We start from the raw sequence: 21,420 nt of genomic DNA on the forward strand, positions 1-21,420 counted from the left end.
TGTACTTTAGGGGATTAATAGATCAGTAAAATATAATCACTGTCCTCAAAGAGTTTATAATCTAGTAAGAGATATGTGATAAGACACAGCTGTATTTCAAGGCAGAAATAAATATAAGCAGCATATAAAAATTACATGGATTCAGGGAAAGAGACCACACTCAGATGGGGAGATCAGGGAAAACTTCATAGCAGAAGTGACATCTGAAGGAATGGTTAGAATTTTAATTGACATAGAGATCTTTGAGAATATTCTAGATAACAGAGTGAGGAGAGAGAGAGAGAGAGAGAGAGAGAGAGAGAGAGAGAGAGAGAGAGAGAGAGAGAGAGAGAGAGAGTGAGAGTGTGAGTGAGTGTTTAGGGAAATTGAGCATTTTCAGGCAAACATAGGACTTTGATGGAAAAGAGAAGATGTCTTTAAAAGACAGCAGAAAGGTTGATTCTCTGAGACTTACTGATTGATTAGCCATAGTAGAGAAAAATAGAAAAAGACAAAGATGATTGCAGGTTTTCAGTTTGTGTCTAGAGAATGGTGGTAATATCAACATATAGGAAAGTTTTAGGAGAAACCACCTGCATTAAAAATTCTTGCCAGTTGAAGAGCTTTTCTTTTTCTTTTTCAGATTTCTCTTTGGAAGGTTGTCTCAATCCATTAGACAGTAAACTCCTTGAGGGCCAGAACTGTCTATTTAAAAAAAAAAATTGTATTCCTAGCCCTTAGTACAGGGCTTAAATAAAATGTTTATTGGATTGGATTGGATTAGAACTGGATTAGATTCAGTTTAATTCAACAAACTTTTGTTAGAGACTAGTTGGTATAGATCACAAATTTAGAACTGCAATGAACCTTAGAAATAATTGAATTCAACCCCTTCATTTTATAGATGAAGAAGCTGAAACTCAGAAATTAATGACTTGCTCAGAGTCATAGCTAATCAGTATCTGAGGAGGACTTTGAATCCAAATTTTGACTCCAAGTCTCTTCATCCCCTAAACATACTGTCTTAAAATAAAACCCTGTAATTCTGATCATAAGAGAAAATTCAAATATTAGTATGATTTAGGAAAGCGAGTTTTTAAAAACTTTTCTCAACCATTAGAGTTTAGGTCATTAGATAATGAGGATTTGGAAAAATCTTATGACTTCTTCTTTTTCTTATCCTATTTCAGAAAATAAAAAGAGATAGCAGAAAGGTTAAATAAGATAGACATAAAGGGACTGAGGAGGAGAAGTGAACAATCTTTAGGAGGGGAAAAGCTATATCAGTTGACAAATATATCATGACAAAGAAAATCCCCTGAGAAAGGGGAAGAAATCACAAAAAAATTTGTAAGCCCTCATTGAAAATGACAGTGGAGCAGCTCTAGAAAGGTAATATGGATTGAAGAGTGAGAAAAAGCCATTGAATTTAGCAGTTAAGGAGATTGTTCACAGTTTTGGAGAGAGTTGTTTCTGGGATTTGGGATTAGATGTTTCATTACAAGAGATTAAAAAAAATAGTGAGAGATATTTACAGCCAATGTAAACAGTAAATAGTCCAGAAGTTCTTAATCAGGAGTTTATTAACTTAATTTTTAAAAATAACCATCTCGTTATAATTGGATTACTTTGTAATTTCATGTATTTTGCTTCATGAATTTAAAAACAATATTGTGAAAAAGGGTCCCTAGTCTTCACTAGAATGCTAAAAGTGTTTATGACACAAATAAAATTTAAGAACTACTTTTTTCGGAGCTGGGCAGCAAAGGGGAAAGATATAGAATGTAATGTGAAAAGGATGATGGGGAAAAGTAAAAGTTGTTTTTATTTTTTATTGTTTTTGTTTTAAAGAATAAGGAGTCTTTATTATATTCATAGTCAAGCAGGCAGGATTCAGTAGGTAAAGAGAAATTGTAAATAAGAAAGAAGGATATAAGCTTCCAAAGTGAATAGTAAAGAAGGTATCAAAGGACACAAATAAAGTATTTAGCCTAGAAAGGAGAAGGGTCATTTCATCTACTGAGACTAGAACAAAGAAAAGAACAGGTAAAAAATATAGAGTTTTCAAAGTATGGAGTAGAAGAAATAAGTGAATAATGACAGCCTCAGTTTTTCTCAGAAGAGTAAGATTTAAGTCACCTGCTGGGGAGGAGTCTTAGTGGGGAGTAGTCTTGGTAGCTTTAAGTGATAGTGAAAAGTTTGGAATAGTTGTAGGGAATATGATAGAAAATCAATCAGGAATTCATAAAAGGATTAACCTGAAGTAGTGAAGGCTTCATGGAAATTAGATAATAGATGATAATGGTAGCCATGACTATGGATCATTTTGGCATAAATGTCTGAAAAGCTAGGAAACAATGGTTGACTATAATTGCAGTGGTTAACTCTAGGGTCCAGATTGTCAAGGGCTTAGCTTTAAACCAGAACATGCTATCTTTAATAGTCTGAAGAACTGGGAAGACTCAATTGGACAGATTTGCAGGAGATTGTGAATGATTAGAAGCCTTGAGAGAAGTAAGGCAGAAGAGATGGAAATATAGGTATTACAATTAGAGATAGAAATATCAGAGTTCATGACCATAGAAGTGAAATAGTTTTGGATGATGAGCAAATGCATGAAACATTATTTATTAATCACTTACAGGTAACTTTTTTCCAGTTATTGTGCTAAGTGCTGGTGATACAAATCCCCAAAAAAGATAGTCCTTGATCAGGGATCCCATAAGACAAAAAATATGGGTGAAGGGTAGATAAGAAAGTAGTCTAGGGAGTTATAGAGATAATGAATTGATCCATATGATATGCCCTTCCCGGAAGAAATAGTAGTTTTGATTTGATTATTAAATCCAGGGCAAAAAGAGCTGTGGATGAGGTTGAAGGGAAGAGAATATTAGCACAGCAATAAGGCAGATGACAACATAGCACCAGGTGACTGTCTTTCTGGAATGTGAAGTGAATTTTATCTGGGATTGGCCAGTTTACATTTACCTAGTTGCCAGTCAAAATGATTTCTGCAAATTGGGAATACCAAAGCTAAGTGGATTGAATCCCTCAAGGAATGGATGTAGGAATTCTGACATTGCACTAGTAGTCCTTCAGGACTGGAGTACTTTTGCTCCTTTTCTACATTTTATAGAGTCCCCTTTTCTTTTTAAGATGGAGTTCAGGGACCATCTTCTTTGTGAAGGCTTACTCAAAATACTGAAATATCTTGTATTTAACTTTAACATACTTTATATATTTATATATGACTATGTATGTGTAATGTATGTATATATGCATATATGTTATATGTATATACAGTACATTTGTATTTACTATATTTATGCAATATATATTATTATATGGACATGTATTTCCTGTAAGAAGATAAACTAGTTGGGAGTTAGAAGATAAACTAGTTGGTAGTAAGGTTTCTTTCTTTCTTTGTACTTTTAATTCCTAGAATCTAGTACAGTGGCTTAGGGTACATATGAGGTGCTTAATAAATGCTTGCTTATTGATCAGTGTATTCCATGTATTGAATCAGAGGACCTAAAGCTTTCTTATGATGATTGTTGGGAAGGATTGTAGTCAAGGACACCATAAAGGACTAGGTCATTCAATTATCTTCAACTACAGCCCCAAATTAGGGAATTAGACTGTGGTCCTGCACAGGGTAGTGACAATATAAGATCTTGCTCATCCATTTGTTTTTGTTTTCCTGTTGTATTTTTTCAGCTGTTGTTCCCAAAAATCACAGTGACAAATAGAAGGGCAGTGATCTTGGATTCAGGAAGAAATAAGTTCATCCTGCTTTTGACATTAACAAGTTGTGATACCATGCAGTCACTTAAACTTCCTAATCCCTCAGTTTCCTCATATGTAAGATAGAGGTAATGTCTCTAATACCCTACTTCACCAGGAGATTAGGAGGCTCAGATGTTAAAAGACATTATAAACCTTAAAATTTCACTCATATCCATTCTCTCCCCCTGTCTTGCCCACATTTATCCTTCCTATTTTTTCTCAACTGGCCTTTGTTATTAATAAATGTGGTCATATTATTTCCTTTCCTCAAAGGCTTTAGTTGATCACTATTGCCAAATGAACAACATTCAGACATTGCCTAGCATTCAAGACATTGCATCTGCAGTGTGGTAGGGCTTTTAACCTACCTTTTCAGACTTATTTTACTCTTGTCCACATATTTTTGTACACTAATCAATTTCAACTACCATGTCATCTGAATATTCTTATACTTCACTACTTTTTTGATTTTATTCATATTGTTTCTACCCCTTTTCCCTTTTCATTATTAAATCCCTCCTTCCTCCCTGCCATTCTTTCCTCCCCTCCTCCCTCTTCTCTTCCTTTCCCCCCTCTCTCTCTGCCTTCTTTTCCTCTCTCCCTCCATTCCTTTCTCCCTTTCCTTCCTTCATCACTTTCTTCCTCCATTCCTTCATTTCTTTTACTCTTCCCTTCCTTCCTCCTTCACTCCCTACCTCCCTCCTTCTCTCCTTCCTTTGCTCCCTTCTTCCCTTCCTTCCTTTCTCCTTTACTCCTTTCATTCCTTCCTCTCTTCCTCCCTCCCTCCCTTTCTTCCTTTGCAATGGAGATTAAGTGACTTGACTAGGGTTACACAGTCAATTGTCTGAAGCCAGATTTTTATTCAGCTCCTCCTGATTCTAGAGCCAATGCTCTGTCCACTGTGTCATCTAACTACCCTTCATTACTAAATTCTGACTAATTATTCAGAGCCTTATTCAAAAGTTCATATCCTACATAAAAATGTTCTTCATTTCTTCCTATTTTAAATTATCTTTTTCATTGAGCCTCATGGAGTATTTGTTCTACTTCTCTCCAATAATATATTGATTAACAATTACTTATGTTTATATCTTCTCTTTCATTATATTATAAGTTCTGTAAGGGCAGGAACTATGTCTCATTCACCGTAGTGTCTCTTCTCAGTGACTGGCACTGGAGTCTACATATAACAGGCCCTTAAACATGGTTAATGAATGCTTGAATAAATTTCTCATTAAAATCTAAAATCTTATTAGCTTCTATTTGTTTTTAAGAACTTCAATTCTCCAAGGTTATATACAACTTATCTCATATATGTTCTTCAAAATATTCAGTATATATAAAAATTTCCTAAAGTTTTAAAGCACATTCTCACTTTCAAAATAGGTGAATCTCTTCATACTCAAGAAGTATATTTCCAAAGTTTAGATGATAAGAATGATTGCCTTATTAACCTTTATGATTAAAAACAAAACTATGCCTATTTTTAACTGATCACAAATTTTCTTAAGTACTATGTTCTCCAACAATATAGATAAATGATAGTTCAAATCATTTATTAACAAAATCATACATATATGATTTTTGAATGTTGGAATTATGTTACTACTTCATAAGTTACTAATATTATAAAGTGACAAATAATGTTTGGAAAATGTTTATACTCCAAATGAACAACCATTTTTCATTTTAGCTAAATGGCTGTTATCTACAGCTAAAGTTGATAAACATAGGAATTTTTATTTTTTGAATGTACAATACATACCTAATGTTGTTAAGACATTATCTTGATGATGACAATTATCTATTAAAATTGATGTTAGTTGTTGTTGGAATTTTAACCATAGGATACACCAAGGATTTATTATGACCAAAAACACAAAATAAAATCATAATTGATAAGAAATGAATTTGGCACTATAGCTTGAGGTCTGAGATAGCAGTTTCAAATGCTGTTTAGGGAAATATAGTATTTAGCCATTATCAGTGAGCCATGAGGTTGGTAGTTTAGAGAAGGATGCGAAAGTGAATCTCTAGGCTGTCTTATATAATTACATATAATGGCTAAAATAATCACATGCTCCATCAGCCAAAACATTTCTTCTGTTTTTCTAATCAGTCATACAACAAAAACAAAACAAACACTTCACATTGAATTAAAAATAAACCTGCAAGCATTTGAGTCTAGCAAAAGTCTGTTGGACATTAGAGAAAATCAAAACATCAGAAATATGTCTGTCAGTCCAATTAGGATCTACATGTTAATTAGCACATACCTCAATCTAGTGAATTTGTAAGTTATTCATGTCTTTCATGATTGATATATACTACACAAGGAATCATTTTTGAACTTCTGCTAAACAAATTTTACATCTATAGCCATTTACAGTGATTTTTCGGCTTGATACCAACTTTTCCAGAAACACAGTATGTGACTTTATAGTATATAATTATCAGACAGATGATTTGTTAACCATTAGCAAAGTTTGCATGGTCACAGTTGTGGGATGATTTGACTATTATTTGTTCTTCTGTTCATATTTCACTTATCTCTGCTGGTCTCTCTTTTGCTTCCTGGCCTGGTAATTATTTTGTAATTATTGGATACAATCAAAACTGAAGTGGAGGGAGTGTTGGTGCATGATTTTTTATTTGCCAATATTTGTGCACTCAATACAGCCTCTGAAGCTGAGATGCAATAAAGTATGAATTGATTCTTGACTGTTAGGACTAATTTTGATCTGACGATTAACACCAAGGAAACACAGGTACTCCATCAGCCAGCACCACACCATCAATATGTGGTACCATTGATTACATTGATTACATGGTGAAGTTATAAATGCTGTGCATAAATTCATTTACCTTGGCAATATACTTTCCAGGGATGTACATATTGATAATGATGAGGTGGACATATGCATTACTAGAGCTAGTTTGGTTTTTGGGAGGCTCTGAAGGAAAGTATGTTAAAGAAGAGATATTAAACTGATTACCATACTGAAGATCTACAGAGCTGTTGTGCTGACCTCATTGTTGTATGCCTCTGCAACCTGGAAAATATACCTGTTCCAGGACAGGAAACTGAATCACTTTCATTTAAGGCCAACTTGTCTTTGGAAAATTTCAAAGACCACCTGGCAGGATAAGATACCAGACACTAAGGTCCTTTCTTGAACTAAGCTGCCAAGCAAATCAACTCTACTGTAGAGAGTGTGACTCCATTGGGCTGGCCACATAGTTTGAAAGCCAAATGTTCTTTTGCCAAAAAGACTGTTTTATGGAGAATTCACACAGAGCAAATGCTCACAAGATAGTTAGGAAAAGTGATACAAAGACACTCTCAAAATCTCCCTTAAGAATTTTAAAATTGATTATATGACATGGGAGACACTAACAGAACACCGTCCAGCATGGCGTGCCTTCATTGGAGAAAGTGCTGTGCTCAATGAGCAAAGAAGAATTGAATTAGCTCAGAAGAAATGTGAGATGCACAAAGTTAGAAAAGCCCCTCATATGTTCATAGGGACTATTTGTGTATGACCTATGGCATAACATTCCGAGTTCATATTAGTCTGATCAGCTAGATCTGCTAGATGTAACTAGATTCTAACATAGTGATGTCATTTTGGTCCTCTTTAAGAATGGCTAACAACCAACCAAAAATCTAGCCATTTTTAAAATATCTGTAACAACCCACTGTGAGCTAACTTTTTCTTCCAAGTCTCATTTCTTCTCTGTTCTGTCCTATGTAGAAATTTAATGCTTATAGGTCTATAGAGTTTTTCCTTTGCCTATAAACAGGCATAATAGAAAAGGCTTTAGATTTGAATTTAAACCCCAACTTTGCCTTTGTGGAAGTCACTTTGTCTTTCTGTACCTCTATTTCTTCATCGGCAAAATGATTCAGTTGGACTAGATAACCTTTAATTTTTTTTGAACATATAACTATTCCAATTCTATTTGCTTTATTTTCTTTTGAAAATTTCTAAAAGTACAATGATCATGTTCTTTGTATTCATAAATGGCTCATGATGTTTTGTCAGGTGGATGCTTAATATTTTTATAGAGCAACATGATAATATGAAAAGAATATTAGACAGGATCAGAATGGTAACATGTGATCTTGAGTTTCATTTAGCCTCTCTGAAAATTTTTTTTTGTTACATTTGAAATTTTCTCATCTGCAAAATGGTAACAATGATGTTTATATGAATTATTTGAAAAAAGTTATTGCGAGGTTTAGATTCAACAGTGTGTATAAAATTCTTGGTAACAATCAAGTATCTTAACAATTGAAGCTATTACTATTAGTTGATAAAATGCATTTATAAAAGTCTTTATGTTAGGATCCTTTGTGTATAATATTTTGGCATGGTTACATAGAACACAAAAATACAGAATTTCCAAACTTAAATTAATTCTTTTAATGAAACACTTACTGTAGATCCCAAAGAGAACTAATAGAATGCCATTGATGATATTCCCCAGCAGCATGGCTAAGTTTATATGTTTGATTGCCATCTGGTCTGTTGAATAAAACTATCATTATGTTGATGGAATGTAATTCTCACTCAAACATGTTTTGTTTTCTACAGGCTTCTGAACAATAACCAAATCAGGAAGATTTCCAGAAATGCTTTTGAAGGGCTTGAAAACTTGCTGTATCTGTAAGTCCCAGGAAAAGATAAAAAAATACTACATGTAGTGCTGATTGATTACTGTATCTTTCTCCTCTTTTTTCTCCTCCTCCTCCTTCTTTGAAAAGTAATGTATAATTTTTCTTTTAGGAAAGTAAATTGTCAATTTATACTTTTCCTCAAAGATGTCCCAAATATCCTTAGACAGAAGTACGGTTCCCAGATCCCTATCTGAAAACCTTTGGGCTCATTTTTATCGAACCTTGTCTTGGTTCAGAACCTTAAATATTTTTATTATTATAACTTTTTATTGGCAGAACCCATGCCTGGGTAATTTTTTTTTTTTTTTTACAACATTGTCCCTTGCACTCACTTCTGTTCCGACTTTTCCCATCCCTCCCTTCACCCCCTGCTCCAGATGGCAAGCAGTCCTATACATGTTAAATATGTCACAGTGTATCCTAGATACAATATATGTATGCAGAACCGAACAGTTCTCTTGTTGCACAGGAAGAATTGGATTCAGAAGGTAAAAATAACCTGGGGAGAAAAACAAAAATGCAAACAGTTTACATTCATTTCCCAGTGTTCTTTCTTTGGGTGTAACTGCTTCTGTCCATCCTTGATCAATTGAAACTGAGTTAGATCTCTTTGTCGAAGAAATCCACTCCCATCAGAAAACATCCTCATACAGTATCATTGTTTGAGGTATATAATGATATCCTGGTTCTGCTCATTTCACTTAGCATCAGTCAGAACCTTAAATTAAAGGAAAAGAGACCAGAATAGATATTGTCAGATGTTTCACCTTTATAGCTCAGTAGATAAGCCTACTTCAAAAAACACAGATCAAAAAGAAAGAGGTGTAAAAGACCCAACCATACTTGCAAGTCTTTCATTCTAATGATGAGGATCATAATGGAAGAAGCAACTTTATTGAGTCTGGCTATGAACCAATTTTGGCATCACTTAGCTTAAGAATATGACTACAGACAACCATATTCCCCACCTATAATTTCCTTGAAAAAGAAAAGGAAAAGGAGCTCAAAATGATTGCCAGTATAGATTTATATTTTGATATTGGAAAGGGATCACATTTGCTAAAAAAGTAAAATTCTAGTTTTATTTTTAATTTAATTTTATTTTATTTTCTTATCACAAATTGCTTGTTGGGAGATTGGTTTGGAATATTGTTACATGGAAGATCTATGAAAAAAAAGGAAGGATATCAAGAAGAAATGATGTTGGAGGGTGAAATACAATTGTTTTTGTTATTATAATAAAAATTATTTAAAAGCTCATAAAATGCAATTTAAAAATTGTTTCCTCCTGTAATTCGTTCTTGGTCTACTTCATCTTATGTTACAATTTTCCTTAAACCCTTGGCATTTATAATACTCTCCAGCTTGATATATCAAACCCAAACTCCTCAGGCTGGTATACAAGGCCTTAAACAGACAGTTCACCATCTTCATTCTTTATATTGCCCCCGGATACTTTGATACAATTGTTGTACCTTACATGCATCTTTACTCTGGTCAGCTTAAAGGCTTTTTATACTGCATTGCATGTACCTGAGATAATGCTCCCTTTTCTACCTAACCATGTCCTTTATCTCTTTCCAAACCTAACTGAAAACTAATCTCCAGAAAGCCTTTTACAACTGAGCAGTCCAGACTGGTCTATTCTTTCCTTGCCATGTTTAGAATGCCTTAGTACTTAAATGTATTCCTTTTGTACAGTATTTCCAGTGAAATTCAGCTAATATTTTTGGGGCATTTACTAAGGATGGAACTTCTAATATCACTTGAGAAAAAAAGACAAAGATATAGCTGATGCTTTCAAGGAATTTATAATCTAATAAGGGAAGTGAAAATATATGAAAATAAGATAAAAAGTTATAATAATATAAGATTTATGTTATAAATGATGATAGAAGAGGTCAAATAGAAAGCTTTGAAAGTTTTGAGGAGGGAGGGATGGATCAATTGTTGTCTGGGAGTACCTCATAGAGAAAGTTATCCCTGAGATGTTCCTGAAAGAAAAGAAAGGTTTAAATAGGTAGAAATATGGGCATTGTTCAGTTTAGGTGATTCAATACCTTTAGGCTCATTCTCATTTGGAATACACAGAGGGTGGTTAATTACTTGAGGTTCTAGATATAACCCAATGATTGACTGTTCTCAACTCTATAGCTCATAAGCTTCAACTGTTATTTTTTTCTTATCAATCAGCCAGCAGATCCAATTAATTTTTAGAAAGGCCATTTACTCAACTGGCATATTAGGAACAGAAATTATAAAGCTTCCTCCCTTCAACCCTAAAAACAAAAAGCATATTTCTCACAAACAAACATGTGTCTGGTGGAGGTGGCAGAGATTGGGAATAAAATTAAAGTATAGTGGTGGCAAAGTAGATGATATGAACAAGGTCTCATTGCCTATGCTTTTGCTAGAGAGTCATCCCAAAGTTCACCCTAGGACAGGATATCATTCTCCCATCATCAACTGTCTATTGTACATCTAGCATTGGATATCCTGTACACATCTTTAACTAATCTAATAGGGAAGACAATAAGTGGACAAAAATATTCAGATAAGCTATATGCAGGATAAATACAAAAATAATTAAGAGATGGAAGGCACTACAATTAAGAGGGGTTGGAAAAAGCTTCCTCTGGAAATTGGGATTTTAGTTGAGATTTAAAGGAAGTTGGGGAACCCAGTAGATGGAGTTGAGGAGAGAGATTGTTCCAGGCATGGGGGACAGCCAGAGAAAAGTCCTAAATCCAAGAGATGGAATGTCTTCTTTATGGAACAGCAAGAAGGCCATATTTACAGCTGAGTGGAGGATGAACTGAGTACATGGCTAGGAATATGGTATAAAGAAGACTGGAAAGGTAGAGGGAGAGTAAGTTATGAAGGGCTTTGATTGCCAAACAGTATTTGTTCCAGAAGTTCATAGGGAGCCACTAAAGTTTATTGAATGGGGTGAGGGTGGAAGCCATGGTAAGACCTGTCATTTTGGTAACTGAATGAAGTGTTAGAGTAGGGAGAGACTTGAAATAGGCCATTATCTATTATAGTAATTCAAGTATGATACAGTGAAAGCCTTCTCCAGAGTGGGAGCAGTGTCAGAGGACAGAATGGGTTATATTTAAGAGATATTGCAAAGGTGCAATAAATAGGATCTGAAAGCAAATTGCATATAGGAGATGACAGTGAGGAGTTAAGAATGACACATGGGTTAAAATCCTGAGAGATTTGAGGATGGTATTACCTTGTACAGTAATAGGGAATTTAGGAGGACAGTAGGATTTAGGGGAAAAGAGAAAGAGTTTTGTTTTTGTTATATTGAGTTTAAATGTTTACTGGATGTTTTCATACAGGGCATGATACTTCGGGGAGGTAGGTGGCACTGTGGAAAGAGTGATAAGTTTGGAGTCAGGAAGATTCATGTTCCTGAATTCAGTTCCTACCCTAGATACGTATTAGCTGTGTGACCCCAGAAAAGTAATTTAACCACTTTTACTTTGTAAAATTTGTAAAATGACTGGAGAAGGAAATGCAAACTACTCGAGTGTCTTTGCCAAGCAAAGCACAAATGGAGTCATGAAGAGTTGGACAATACCTGAAAAGCAAGTGAATTGAATTGCACTTTTAGTTGGAAGCATTTAAAAGAAAGTTGGAGATGCAAGATTGGATGTCAGCAGAGAATTCAGGCCAGGATATATTTGAGAATCAATATTTGAAAATTTGAGATGACATTTCAATTGATTGGAGCTGATAAAAATCACCAAATAAAGTTATATGGAGGGAAAAGAAAAGTGGATGCAGGACAAAAATCCTCTTGGACACTCTATGATTTATAGGGTATGATCTGCATGAGGAGATTGAGAAGGAGTAGTCTGATAGAAGAATCAAGAGAGATCGATATCCCAGAAATCTAGAGAGAAGAGAGCATCAAGAAGAAGAAAGTGATGAGCAGAATAAAAGGCTGCAGTCAGGTTGAAAAGAATGAGGACTATCAAAAAGCCATTGACTTTGGCAGTTGAGAGACTAGTATTAACTGTGGAGAGACCAGTTTTGGAAGAATGATAAAGTTGGAAGCCGGATTTTAAGGGGTTAGAGAATGAGAGAAGAAAAAGTGGAATTACTTATTATAGATGACCTTTTCAAGGAGTTTAGCTTCAAAGGACAGAAGAGGTTTAGGATGGTAGTTAGCAAGGATGGAAAGATCAAGTGATGATTTTTTTGATGATGAGGGAAGTGTGAGCATTTTGGTAGGCAGTAAGTAATGAGAAAATAGCTAGAAGAAGAAGGAAGGATAAAAATAAGTGTAAGAATGGGAATGATAAAGGAGGCAATTTGTTGGCGAGATGAGATATAATGGGATAAGTAGAGACCCTTGGTAAAGAGAAGTGGCCTTGATAAGGTATAAAGTCACTTAATCACATGAAACAGAATGAAAGAGAAAATAATGGTACAAGTCATATGAGTAATATTAGATGAGAGAGATGGAACTCATGACAAATGGTCTAATTTTGTTGTTGTTGTAGCTTAGCATAGAGGGTAAGAAATATGAGAACCTATGGGAGATTTGAAGAAAGATGAGAAAGTTCAGAATTTTTTTCTGTGAAGGATAGGATAGTAAGATAATGCAAGAAGTATAGTATGATTGCCAACTGTACCTGTAGGTTAAGAGTGTGTAATATAAATTTGTAATGAACTCACTCACATGGTTGTGTGATTTTCTGTACTTTAGTTTAGTGAATGAGGAGCAGAGTTTCGTAAAGGAAAGCAGACACTGAAGTAGAGAATCAATAGATTATGGTCAGATAAGGGAATTTTGGAATTCCTAAAACATCGAAGTAGTTCATTGGTGAATGATGGCAATTTAAAGGATATTGCTGTCTTGATGTATATATGTCCAAAATCAAAAGGTCTAGAATGCTTTTCCTCCTCAACTTTACCTCTTGCCTTCTCTGGCTTCCTTCAAGTCCCCATTAAAAAATCTCACCTTCTACAGGAAGTCTTTAATGATTTCCTGTAATTCTAATGCCTTCTCACTGTTGATTATTTCAAATTTATTCAGTATGTAGCTTGTTTGTACATAAGTTGGTTACATGTTTTCTCTCTCATTAGATTTTGAGTTTTTTGAGAGCTGGGACCTGCCTTTTACTTTTTTTTTTGTAACCCCAGTATATGATCTATAGTTGGTGTTTAATAAATGATTCTCAACTGACTGACAAAAAGGAATGCAGAATACAAGGGCTGTGGTCTCTTTTACATAGGGAGTAGATGCTGGTCTTGGTAGAAAGCCTACAGCCTTTCTGCCTATAGGATTGCTTCTCTCCAGATAGCATCAGTGCAAATCAGCAGCCAAGCAAATGACTATGGCTTTCCTGAACATGTTTAAAATTCCACCTACATAGTCAATATAAATGTCTTTTCTTAATTATATGGTTAGTCAGTGAGAACCAATTAACAGAATATATGTGTATTTTCTTCAATGCCTCCAAAACACTTAATGAATCATAATAATTCTCCTGAAAGTTAGCTCTCCAGCCTCTTTACACTGAGGATCGGCATTAGTTGAGCACAATGAGACGTTGTGTGTGTGTGTGTGTGTGTGTGTGTGTGTGTGTGTGTGTGTGTGTGTGTATGTGTGTATACACACAGGTACTAGCCCCTACGTTACAACTGACATCTGATCTGAAAACATCTTCATTGCTAAGCATCATTGAAACAGCTCAACATGCATTTAGTGATATTTCTCTAATTGTCTTGAATCACAGCAAAGATAATTTAAAAGTTTTAACTCTTGCAAATATCTGTAATCCCAAGATTGGTTCCATAGTTCATATATTATTTTTGCTTTTTCTTCCTTCTCCTCATTAATTATTTCCCTCACATTCAGAGATATGTGAATATTTACCAATAAAAATACATAATTTTATTAGAGACATTTTAGGATGAATAGAAAGGTAAACATTTTCATGTTGATTCTATGATGTTTTCTTCCTTTTATTCAAATGTGTCACTATTGACTATTAAAAATATGAATCATTTTTATTGCTCTCTTCTATTTCCTCCAGTGCCATCATCCCCATATTGATGAAATTCTTTATTTAGCAACATAATTGTTGAAATAATGACAAAAGTGGTGGAGAACAGATAAGAGAAATGGAAGTTCTTTGATAGGGATAATATGTTCAGGAATTCGAGAGAATCTGTTATTAGAATGAATAAAATAAATGAAGATACGAATCAAGAAAACAAGAGGAGAAAAATCGGGGGGATAGAGGAAAGAAAAAAAAAACGGGAGGCTAAGAAGGTATAATGAATGGAAAATAAGAAGAACTTAACAAATCTAGAGAAAGGAGAAGAGGTCCAAAAGTTGATTCTTAGGGAACATACTAATTAATTAATATAATAATGGTATGTCCAGGACTAGAACTTTAAGTATCCTGACTTGTATTTTTTTCTATTATAGTATTTTCACTTAATTTTTACCTTACTTCATTTTTTCTAGATCATGTTAAGGAAATTAATTCAGTTAATTAGTTAATTTGATTAAAAGCCCTTTCCATTAGTCTCAATACCAACAATACTGAAATTTGAAATAGACTGCCTCATTTTCTTTTTTTTTAAATTTTTCTTTTTAAAGATCACTATTTAAAAAAGAAGAATGTTAAGGACAATATGAAGAGAAAATTAGCCAGAATGTTGCCAAAACAGAAGTAAACAAGCATTAACACTCTTGCAATGGTATTTCCTGAGGAATTATTTTGAAATTGATTGTAAGAGCATGGGACCAAAAAGAGAAGAATTTATCATATCTGTATATGAATTTTGTTAAGGAAAATAATGAAAATGTATAACTGTAGTTTGATTGAAACTGAACTAACTCTTTTTTAGCCTACAGAACTCTCTCTACAATCATCTGCTCTCATTATTTTAAAGAATACATAGGCTAGTATTAAAAGCTTTGGGAAATAAATAAAACAAACTAAAAATTCTAATAAATAATATAATAATAATAATAGCTAGTTTGTATATGGATTATTAAGGTCTGTAAAGCATATTACAAATCTTATTTGATCCCTGTAATTATTCTTTCTGTTTTATAAATGGAGAAACTGAGGCTGAGAAATTAGGTGGAAAAAAAAAACTCAGCAAATAGCCAAATAATACAGATCCAAAAACTGGCCCAAAGTACCACAGAATTGCCTTCTCTTTAATTTCTTGTCTATAATTAAAAAAAATTAAGAATTGCTATGTTGACAAACAAACAATACAATGATCATCATCAGCAATTTAATAATCTCAGTATTCTAGAAGAGTCAAGCATTGGTGTGATTAAAAAGAATTGATCTTTTGTTTCTTTAAATCACTTTCTTTTCTTAATATGATCTTTTCTTGCACTTATTTGGGAAGGCCATTTTTTGTAATAAAAATAAAAAAGAGAGACAATAAAAAGTAGTTCAGTAAAACCAGTTAACACATTAATTGAACCTGAGAATATATTTAATATTCCACATGTATATAGCATCCTCCTGACCTAAAAAAAGGAAAGAATATTTGCTTTCTTTTCTTCAGGGACAAGCTTGTTTATATAGTTGCATAGCATTCAGTTTCATTTTGTTGTTGTTTCCTTTTATATCAGTATAGTCATTGTCTATATCGTTCTGCTTGCTTCACTTTTAATCAATTCATATAAATCTTCCCATCTTTCTTCATATTCTTCACATTGATTGTTTCCACTATCTTAGTGTACCACAGTTTATTTAGCAATTCCCCAATTACTGGGCATCTATTTTGTTTCCAGTGTTTTGTTACATCAAAAGGGATGCTATAAATATTATGTTATAAATTCAGTCAGTCAGTCAACGAACATTAAGTACTTACTTTGTGAGAGATAAAATTTCGTAAGTGCTAAGGATATAAAGAAAGGCAAAAACACACTTCTTGCTCCGAAGGGACTCGTTCTAATGTGGTGTGTGTGTGTGTGTGTGTGTGTGTGTGTGTGTGTGTGTATGATCTGTGGAACAATGTGTAGTTATGTGCTAATATATACAGGGTAAACAAGAGGTGATTGCAGAGTTCGGTTTTGAACATATAGAATTATTTTATTTTATTTTATTTTATAATAACTTTTTATTGACAGAACCCATTCCAGGGTAATTTTTTTACAACATTATCCCTTGCATTCGCTTCTGTTCTGATTTTTCCCCTCCCTCCCTCCACTCCCTCCCCTAGATGGCAAACAGTCCTATATATGTTAAATATGTTGCAGTATATCCTAGATACAATATATGTTTGCAGAACTGAACATTGAACATATATAATTAAAGACATTTATAGGATATACAGTTTGAGGACTAGATGCATAAATCTAATAATAATAATAAAAAAAGGCATATAGGTAATGGTTGAATCTATGCTAATTGATGAGACTACCAAGTGAAATAGCATGGAAGACAAGAAGAAAGTCCAATACTGAGAGCCTTGGGAATACCTGTGGTTAATGAACATAATTTCCATCAAGAGCCAATAAAAGAGGCTGGAATGATGGTCAGACACATAGAAAGAACTAGGACAGAGCAGTGCCATGAAAACATAGGGAGAATAGAGTATCAAGAATAAGAGGTTTATCAATAATATCAAAGACTTCAGAGAGGTTAAGAAGGATGAGTGAGAAAAGGCCCTTAGATGTGGCAATTAAGATATCACTAGTAACTTTGGAGAAAGTTCAGTTAAGTTAAGAGGCAAAATAACTTACATATAAATATGATTTAAATCTGGATACTCAGTAACTTCCTTCAAAGTTCAATCGGCCATTTTATTACCTGATCATGTTTCTGGTGGTTATTGTCTATCTACCTGCAAAACATTCTATTTTTCTTCCTCAACTAATTCAGTGACTTGCTTATATATTCTTTCTCTCCTCCTCAAATTCTGTTCTCATAGAAGAAGACTTTAATATACATATTGGAAATTTCTTAAATGCACTAATCTCTCAGTTCTTAGATTTACTCATTTCTTCAATCTATTTAGCCATATATAAAAATATCCTTGACCTCATCACACAAATGCACTATTTCTATTATCATTACTCTGAACTTCCTTTATTCATGACTCTGAAATTAGTTTATTTGATCAATTTTTTGTCATTCAACTCTTTCTTCTGCCTAGCAAATCATAAAACCTGTTCTTCATCCTCTTAACTTTCAATCTTTTTTACCCTTCATTTGTTTCTCAGGTCAGATGTGAGGGTGATCTAGCTGTAACATGTCACCCCATTGATCGCCAGGATTGATTTGGCTGATATAGCTGGCTAGGCGGGTGTCCCCTTCCTCCCTTATTGCTCCATGTGCATCCCTCTTAAAGCTGTGAGCTTGATCGAAGGGGACAACCTTCCAAATAGAGGCATTATCATTCTTCCATCAAGGGTATATGGGTAGCTGTGCTCCCCTGCTAGAACAAGCTCCCAAGGTCCATTTGTTTCTCAGGCCATCACAACCATACTGGTTAAATTCTTCTCCCTTCTACATATTGACCCATTGGTGAACCAATTCAAATCTACATGGTCCTTTTTTCTCTAATTTCTTGGCACTTTATCCCTATCAAAGAACTTCCATTTCCCTTATCTCTTCTCACCCTTTGCATTATTTCAACAAGTATGTTGCTAATATTTATTGGGCGCTTCTTATTTTCCATTCATTATGCCTTCTTAGCCTCCCTTTATTTTTTTCCTTTCCATTATCCCACTGATTTTTCTCCTTTTCTTTTCCCATGTTTTCCCTCACCATTCCCTTTTGTTCACTCTTTCTCACTTTATTCATCTCATTATGAAGCACAGAATACTGTTTACAATAAGTTCTTAAATTATATCAAATTGATGTATTTGTTGGTTAGAGATATTTGGATTATATATACCTGATTCTATCTGATTCAATAAAAATTTATATTTATGTCAATAAAGGCAAACTGTCTGATTTGATTGTGAAGGTAGACTGGATAATAGAACTGGTCATTTTGATACCTGAGTATTTCTGTCAGCAACCAAATTGGATCAATCTTCTTATAAATTCTGTTAATCTCTCAGTAATTGAACTGCAGATGTCTTGCTAGGTGCCTTAATGCTGTTTGAGGTTAGGTTTAGAATTCCAAAGCACAGTCCAAAGAAGGATGAAGCATCACAAGACAGGGACACAAGATAGTCAGCAGAAACAAACTAGAACAAGTCTTCTTATTTAAGAAAAGCAAGAGGGGATAATGGAAACAGATCAAGTGCAGTGAAGACCTGATGAAAGGGATTCCAAAACTAGTATAGAAAGATAGTATAGGGAGTCTTAGACCTGAGGTTCAGTTCAAGTTTTGAGAACTGATACTTTTTCATGTTGGAGAAAACTCCTGGGGCTTATTGATATTCAAACTCCTTAGTGTGGGAAAAGAGGCATTCAGTTGATGCTGCTGGCCATTTTTTTTTTTTTTTTTTGATGAGGTGAATCAAGGGATCTCAGCCTTTCTGATGATTTCTTAGATAGATGGTGGGGAGGTGAGGCTCCTGAGCCTTTATATCTAGCTTCTTTCTCAAATTGTTGTCTCTTGATGGTTATGAGCTGATTTTCATTTGGGAAGTTAGCTTACATGGTTTCATCTAATGTTATTCATTTCATCTGCTAGAAAGCTATTCAACTTTACTTTCTTAAAAATGGTAGTAGTTTATGAGTGATAATATAAAAATCATAGGAAAAAATGCCATAATATTTTTGAAGAACACATTTGATTGTGGAATTAAAATACATTTCACGATATTTGACAGAAGTCAATAAAATCTTGGGCAGAAATTAAAATGTATATTTTACAGAAGTACTTTTATAGTTAGTCTCTAGCCTATTGAACACATAAAAGGAAAAATTTTATTTTTCGTTCTTAGTGTTATTTCAGTTCTAAAATCCAACTAACCTTAAGTGAACTAATATTCCAGAGGGCACCCTCCTAACAATTGTACTTTTCCTTGTGAAGCTGAAAGCACAGTTTGTTGTAGATTTTTTTTTTTTTACTTTGTTTTTGCCTAAAGGAAAATAAATTATATGTTTTGGATCAGAAGATATTTAGTATTTGAGGGGGGCAGTGGAGAAACACTAAGGAATGAATTTGTGTTAGGAAAAGATGTGTTTTGTTGTACACTTGGCAGCATGTTAGTACAATTCAGTGGTGGTTTTGGTCCAGTGAAAATTAGCCTCAGGAAGATGCATATTCTATAATTAAAATGTGCAAGGCATGGAAAACTCAGAGGCATTTAATAGTCTTTTGTACTTCTGTATTTAAAAAAAAAGTCCCAGTTCTACATAAGTAAGAGAGCATTAATCAATTGTTTATTACATATTTACTGAGTAGCTTGGCGTAGTGAATAGAGGGCCGATCCGATGTGCCCGGTTAGTTCAGTTTCAATGTCGGAATGAAAGGAAGCACTTACAAGTCATTTAACATTTAATAAAAGGAAGTTTAATTAACCATAATATAACAAATATATGTAGCAAGGATACAATTCTACTTAGTTTACATAGACATGCCCCTCCTATTCCCAGTCTCCATCTCCCATCTCCAGAAGGAAAAGCATTTGGTCAGTAGAGCCTGATGAGGTGACTTCGTTATTTAAATGAGACCTTTTTTGGCCCTAGATGACCAGGAAGCTATAAAAATACAACTTGGAGCCATCAAAAAGCTGCTTTTAAGGGAGGCACAATTTGAGCCTTTTCCCATCTCTACACTATTCAGATTCTGGCTGTATAGCCTTTTCCTTAATCAGGTAATGATTGAGGTGAAATGATTCTCAGATATACACATACATATATATGTGTGTGTGTGTGTGTGTGCGTGTGTGTGTGTGTGTGTGTGTGTGTATGCTTTTTACATCCTTATCTCCTATAATAAGAGACTATAAATGTCAAAGAAAGTGGAATTCTTCTTCAGTAGAGGGAGTTTCCTCATTTGAGAGTGTTCTACAACAGTTCTAGTCCTAGAGGAGGTACAAATAGAGTAGGGTGATGAGGACTTGGTCCCAAGGCTCTGAATCAAGAGAGGTACTTTTGATGGCATTTACAGACCTTTAGCATTATAGAGATTATAGAGATATAGAGATTATAGAGATGACAACTAGGCTTTGTGCCCAGTAAGTGCAGTGTAGAGAGAGCATATACTTCACACCAGCCATAGATCATCTCATCTTTGAGTTATGATTCTGGAATAATTAGTTAAAAATAGAAACTATTTGATAGTGGTGGAGGAAATTCCCGATCTCTTAGTACCAGTGACTATATGTCAGGGTTCTAAGATCTTTATCTCTGCCTACTGCCAGAGAACATTATTTATGCTGTTTGGGTGACACATTATTTATAGAACTTGTTCTAGGTGTAAACATTCCTACTTTTGGCTCTGATGTCTAAGTTTATGGTGGGTAAACAGCATTAGGATTCAGAAAGGCAAGATTTGATCCCTACCCTCAAAGAAATTATAATCTATTTGAGAAAATAGGATACAGGAAGCAACAGAAGGGAATGAGGCAAATTACTATTAATTTTAATTATAACAATAGCAGCAACAAGAGTAATAATAGATAACATTTACATAGCATGGCATATATATATATAATGATATTTTTATAAAATTTGTAAAGTGCTTTACAGGTCACCTCAATTGGTTCTCACAACAACCCTGTATGGTTAGTGCTATTATTAACCCAATTTTATAGATAAGAAAACAGACTAAAAGAGGTTGACAGACAACCTCTTTTAGTCTGTTTTTTTATCTATTGTAGACTTTATTAGGGTCACCCAGATAAGAAGTATCAGAAAATGCAAGGATCGAATTATATAGCACATACAGAGTATGTATGTGCTTGACCTTTCAGAGTCAAGAGAAAGTTTGAGGCTAGGAGTGCTTGGGAAGGTTTTCTGTAAGAAGGAACCATTCAAGTATAATGATTCTCAGCTTTGGATTGG

The 21,420-nt window shown here is 34.2% G+C and overlaps 1 protein-coding gene across 1 annotated transcript in view; it reads left to right on the forward strand.

Moving 5' to 3' along the window:
* The window catches only part of PXDNL (peroxidasin like), a 559,370-nt gene that overhangs the window by 271,474 nt on the left and 266,476 nt on the right, over positions 1-21,420 (forward strand). The window contains exon 3 of the mRNA XM_051970215.1: positions 8,367-8,438. Within this exon, the coding sequence (XP_051826175.1) occupies positions 8,367-8,438 (72 nt within the window). The remainder of the gene's footprint in view (positions 1-8,366; positions 8,439-21,420) is intronic.

This window comes from Antechinus flavipes, chromosome 1 (assembly GCF_016432865.1).
Source record: "Antechinus flavipes isolate AdamAnt ecotype Samford, QLD, Australia chromosome 1, AdamAnt_v2, whole genome shotgun sequence".
In the NCBI taxonomy this organism is placed as follows: domain Eukaryota; kingdom Metazoa; phylum Chordata; class Mammalia; order Dasyuromorphia; family Dasyuridae; genus Antechinus; species Antechinus flavipes.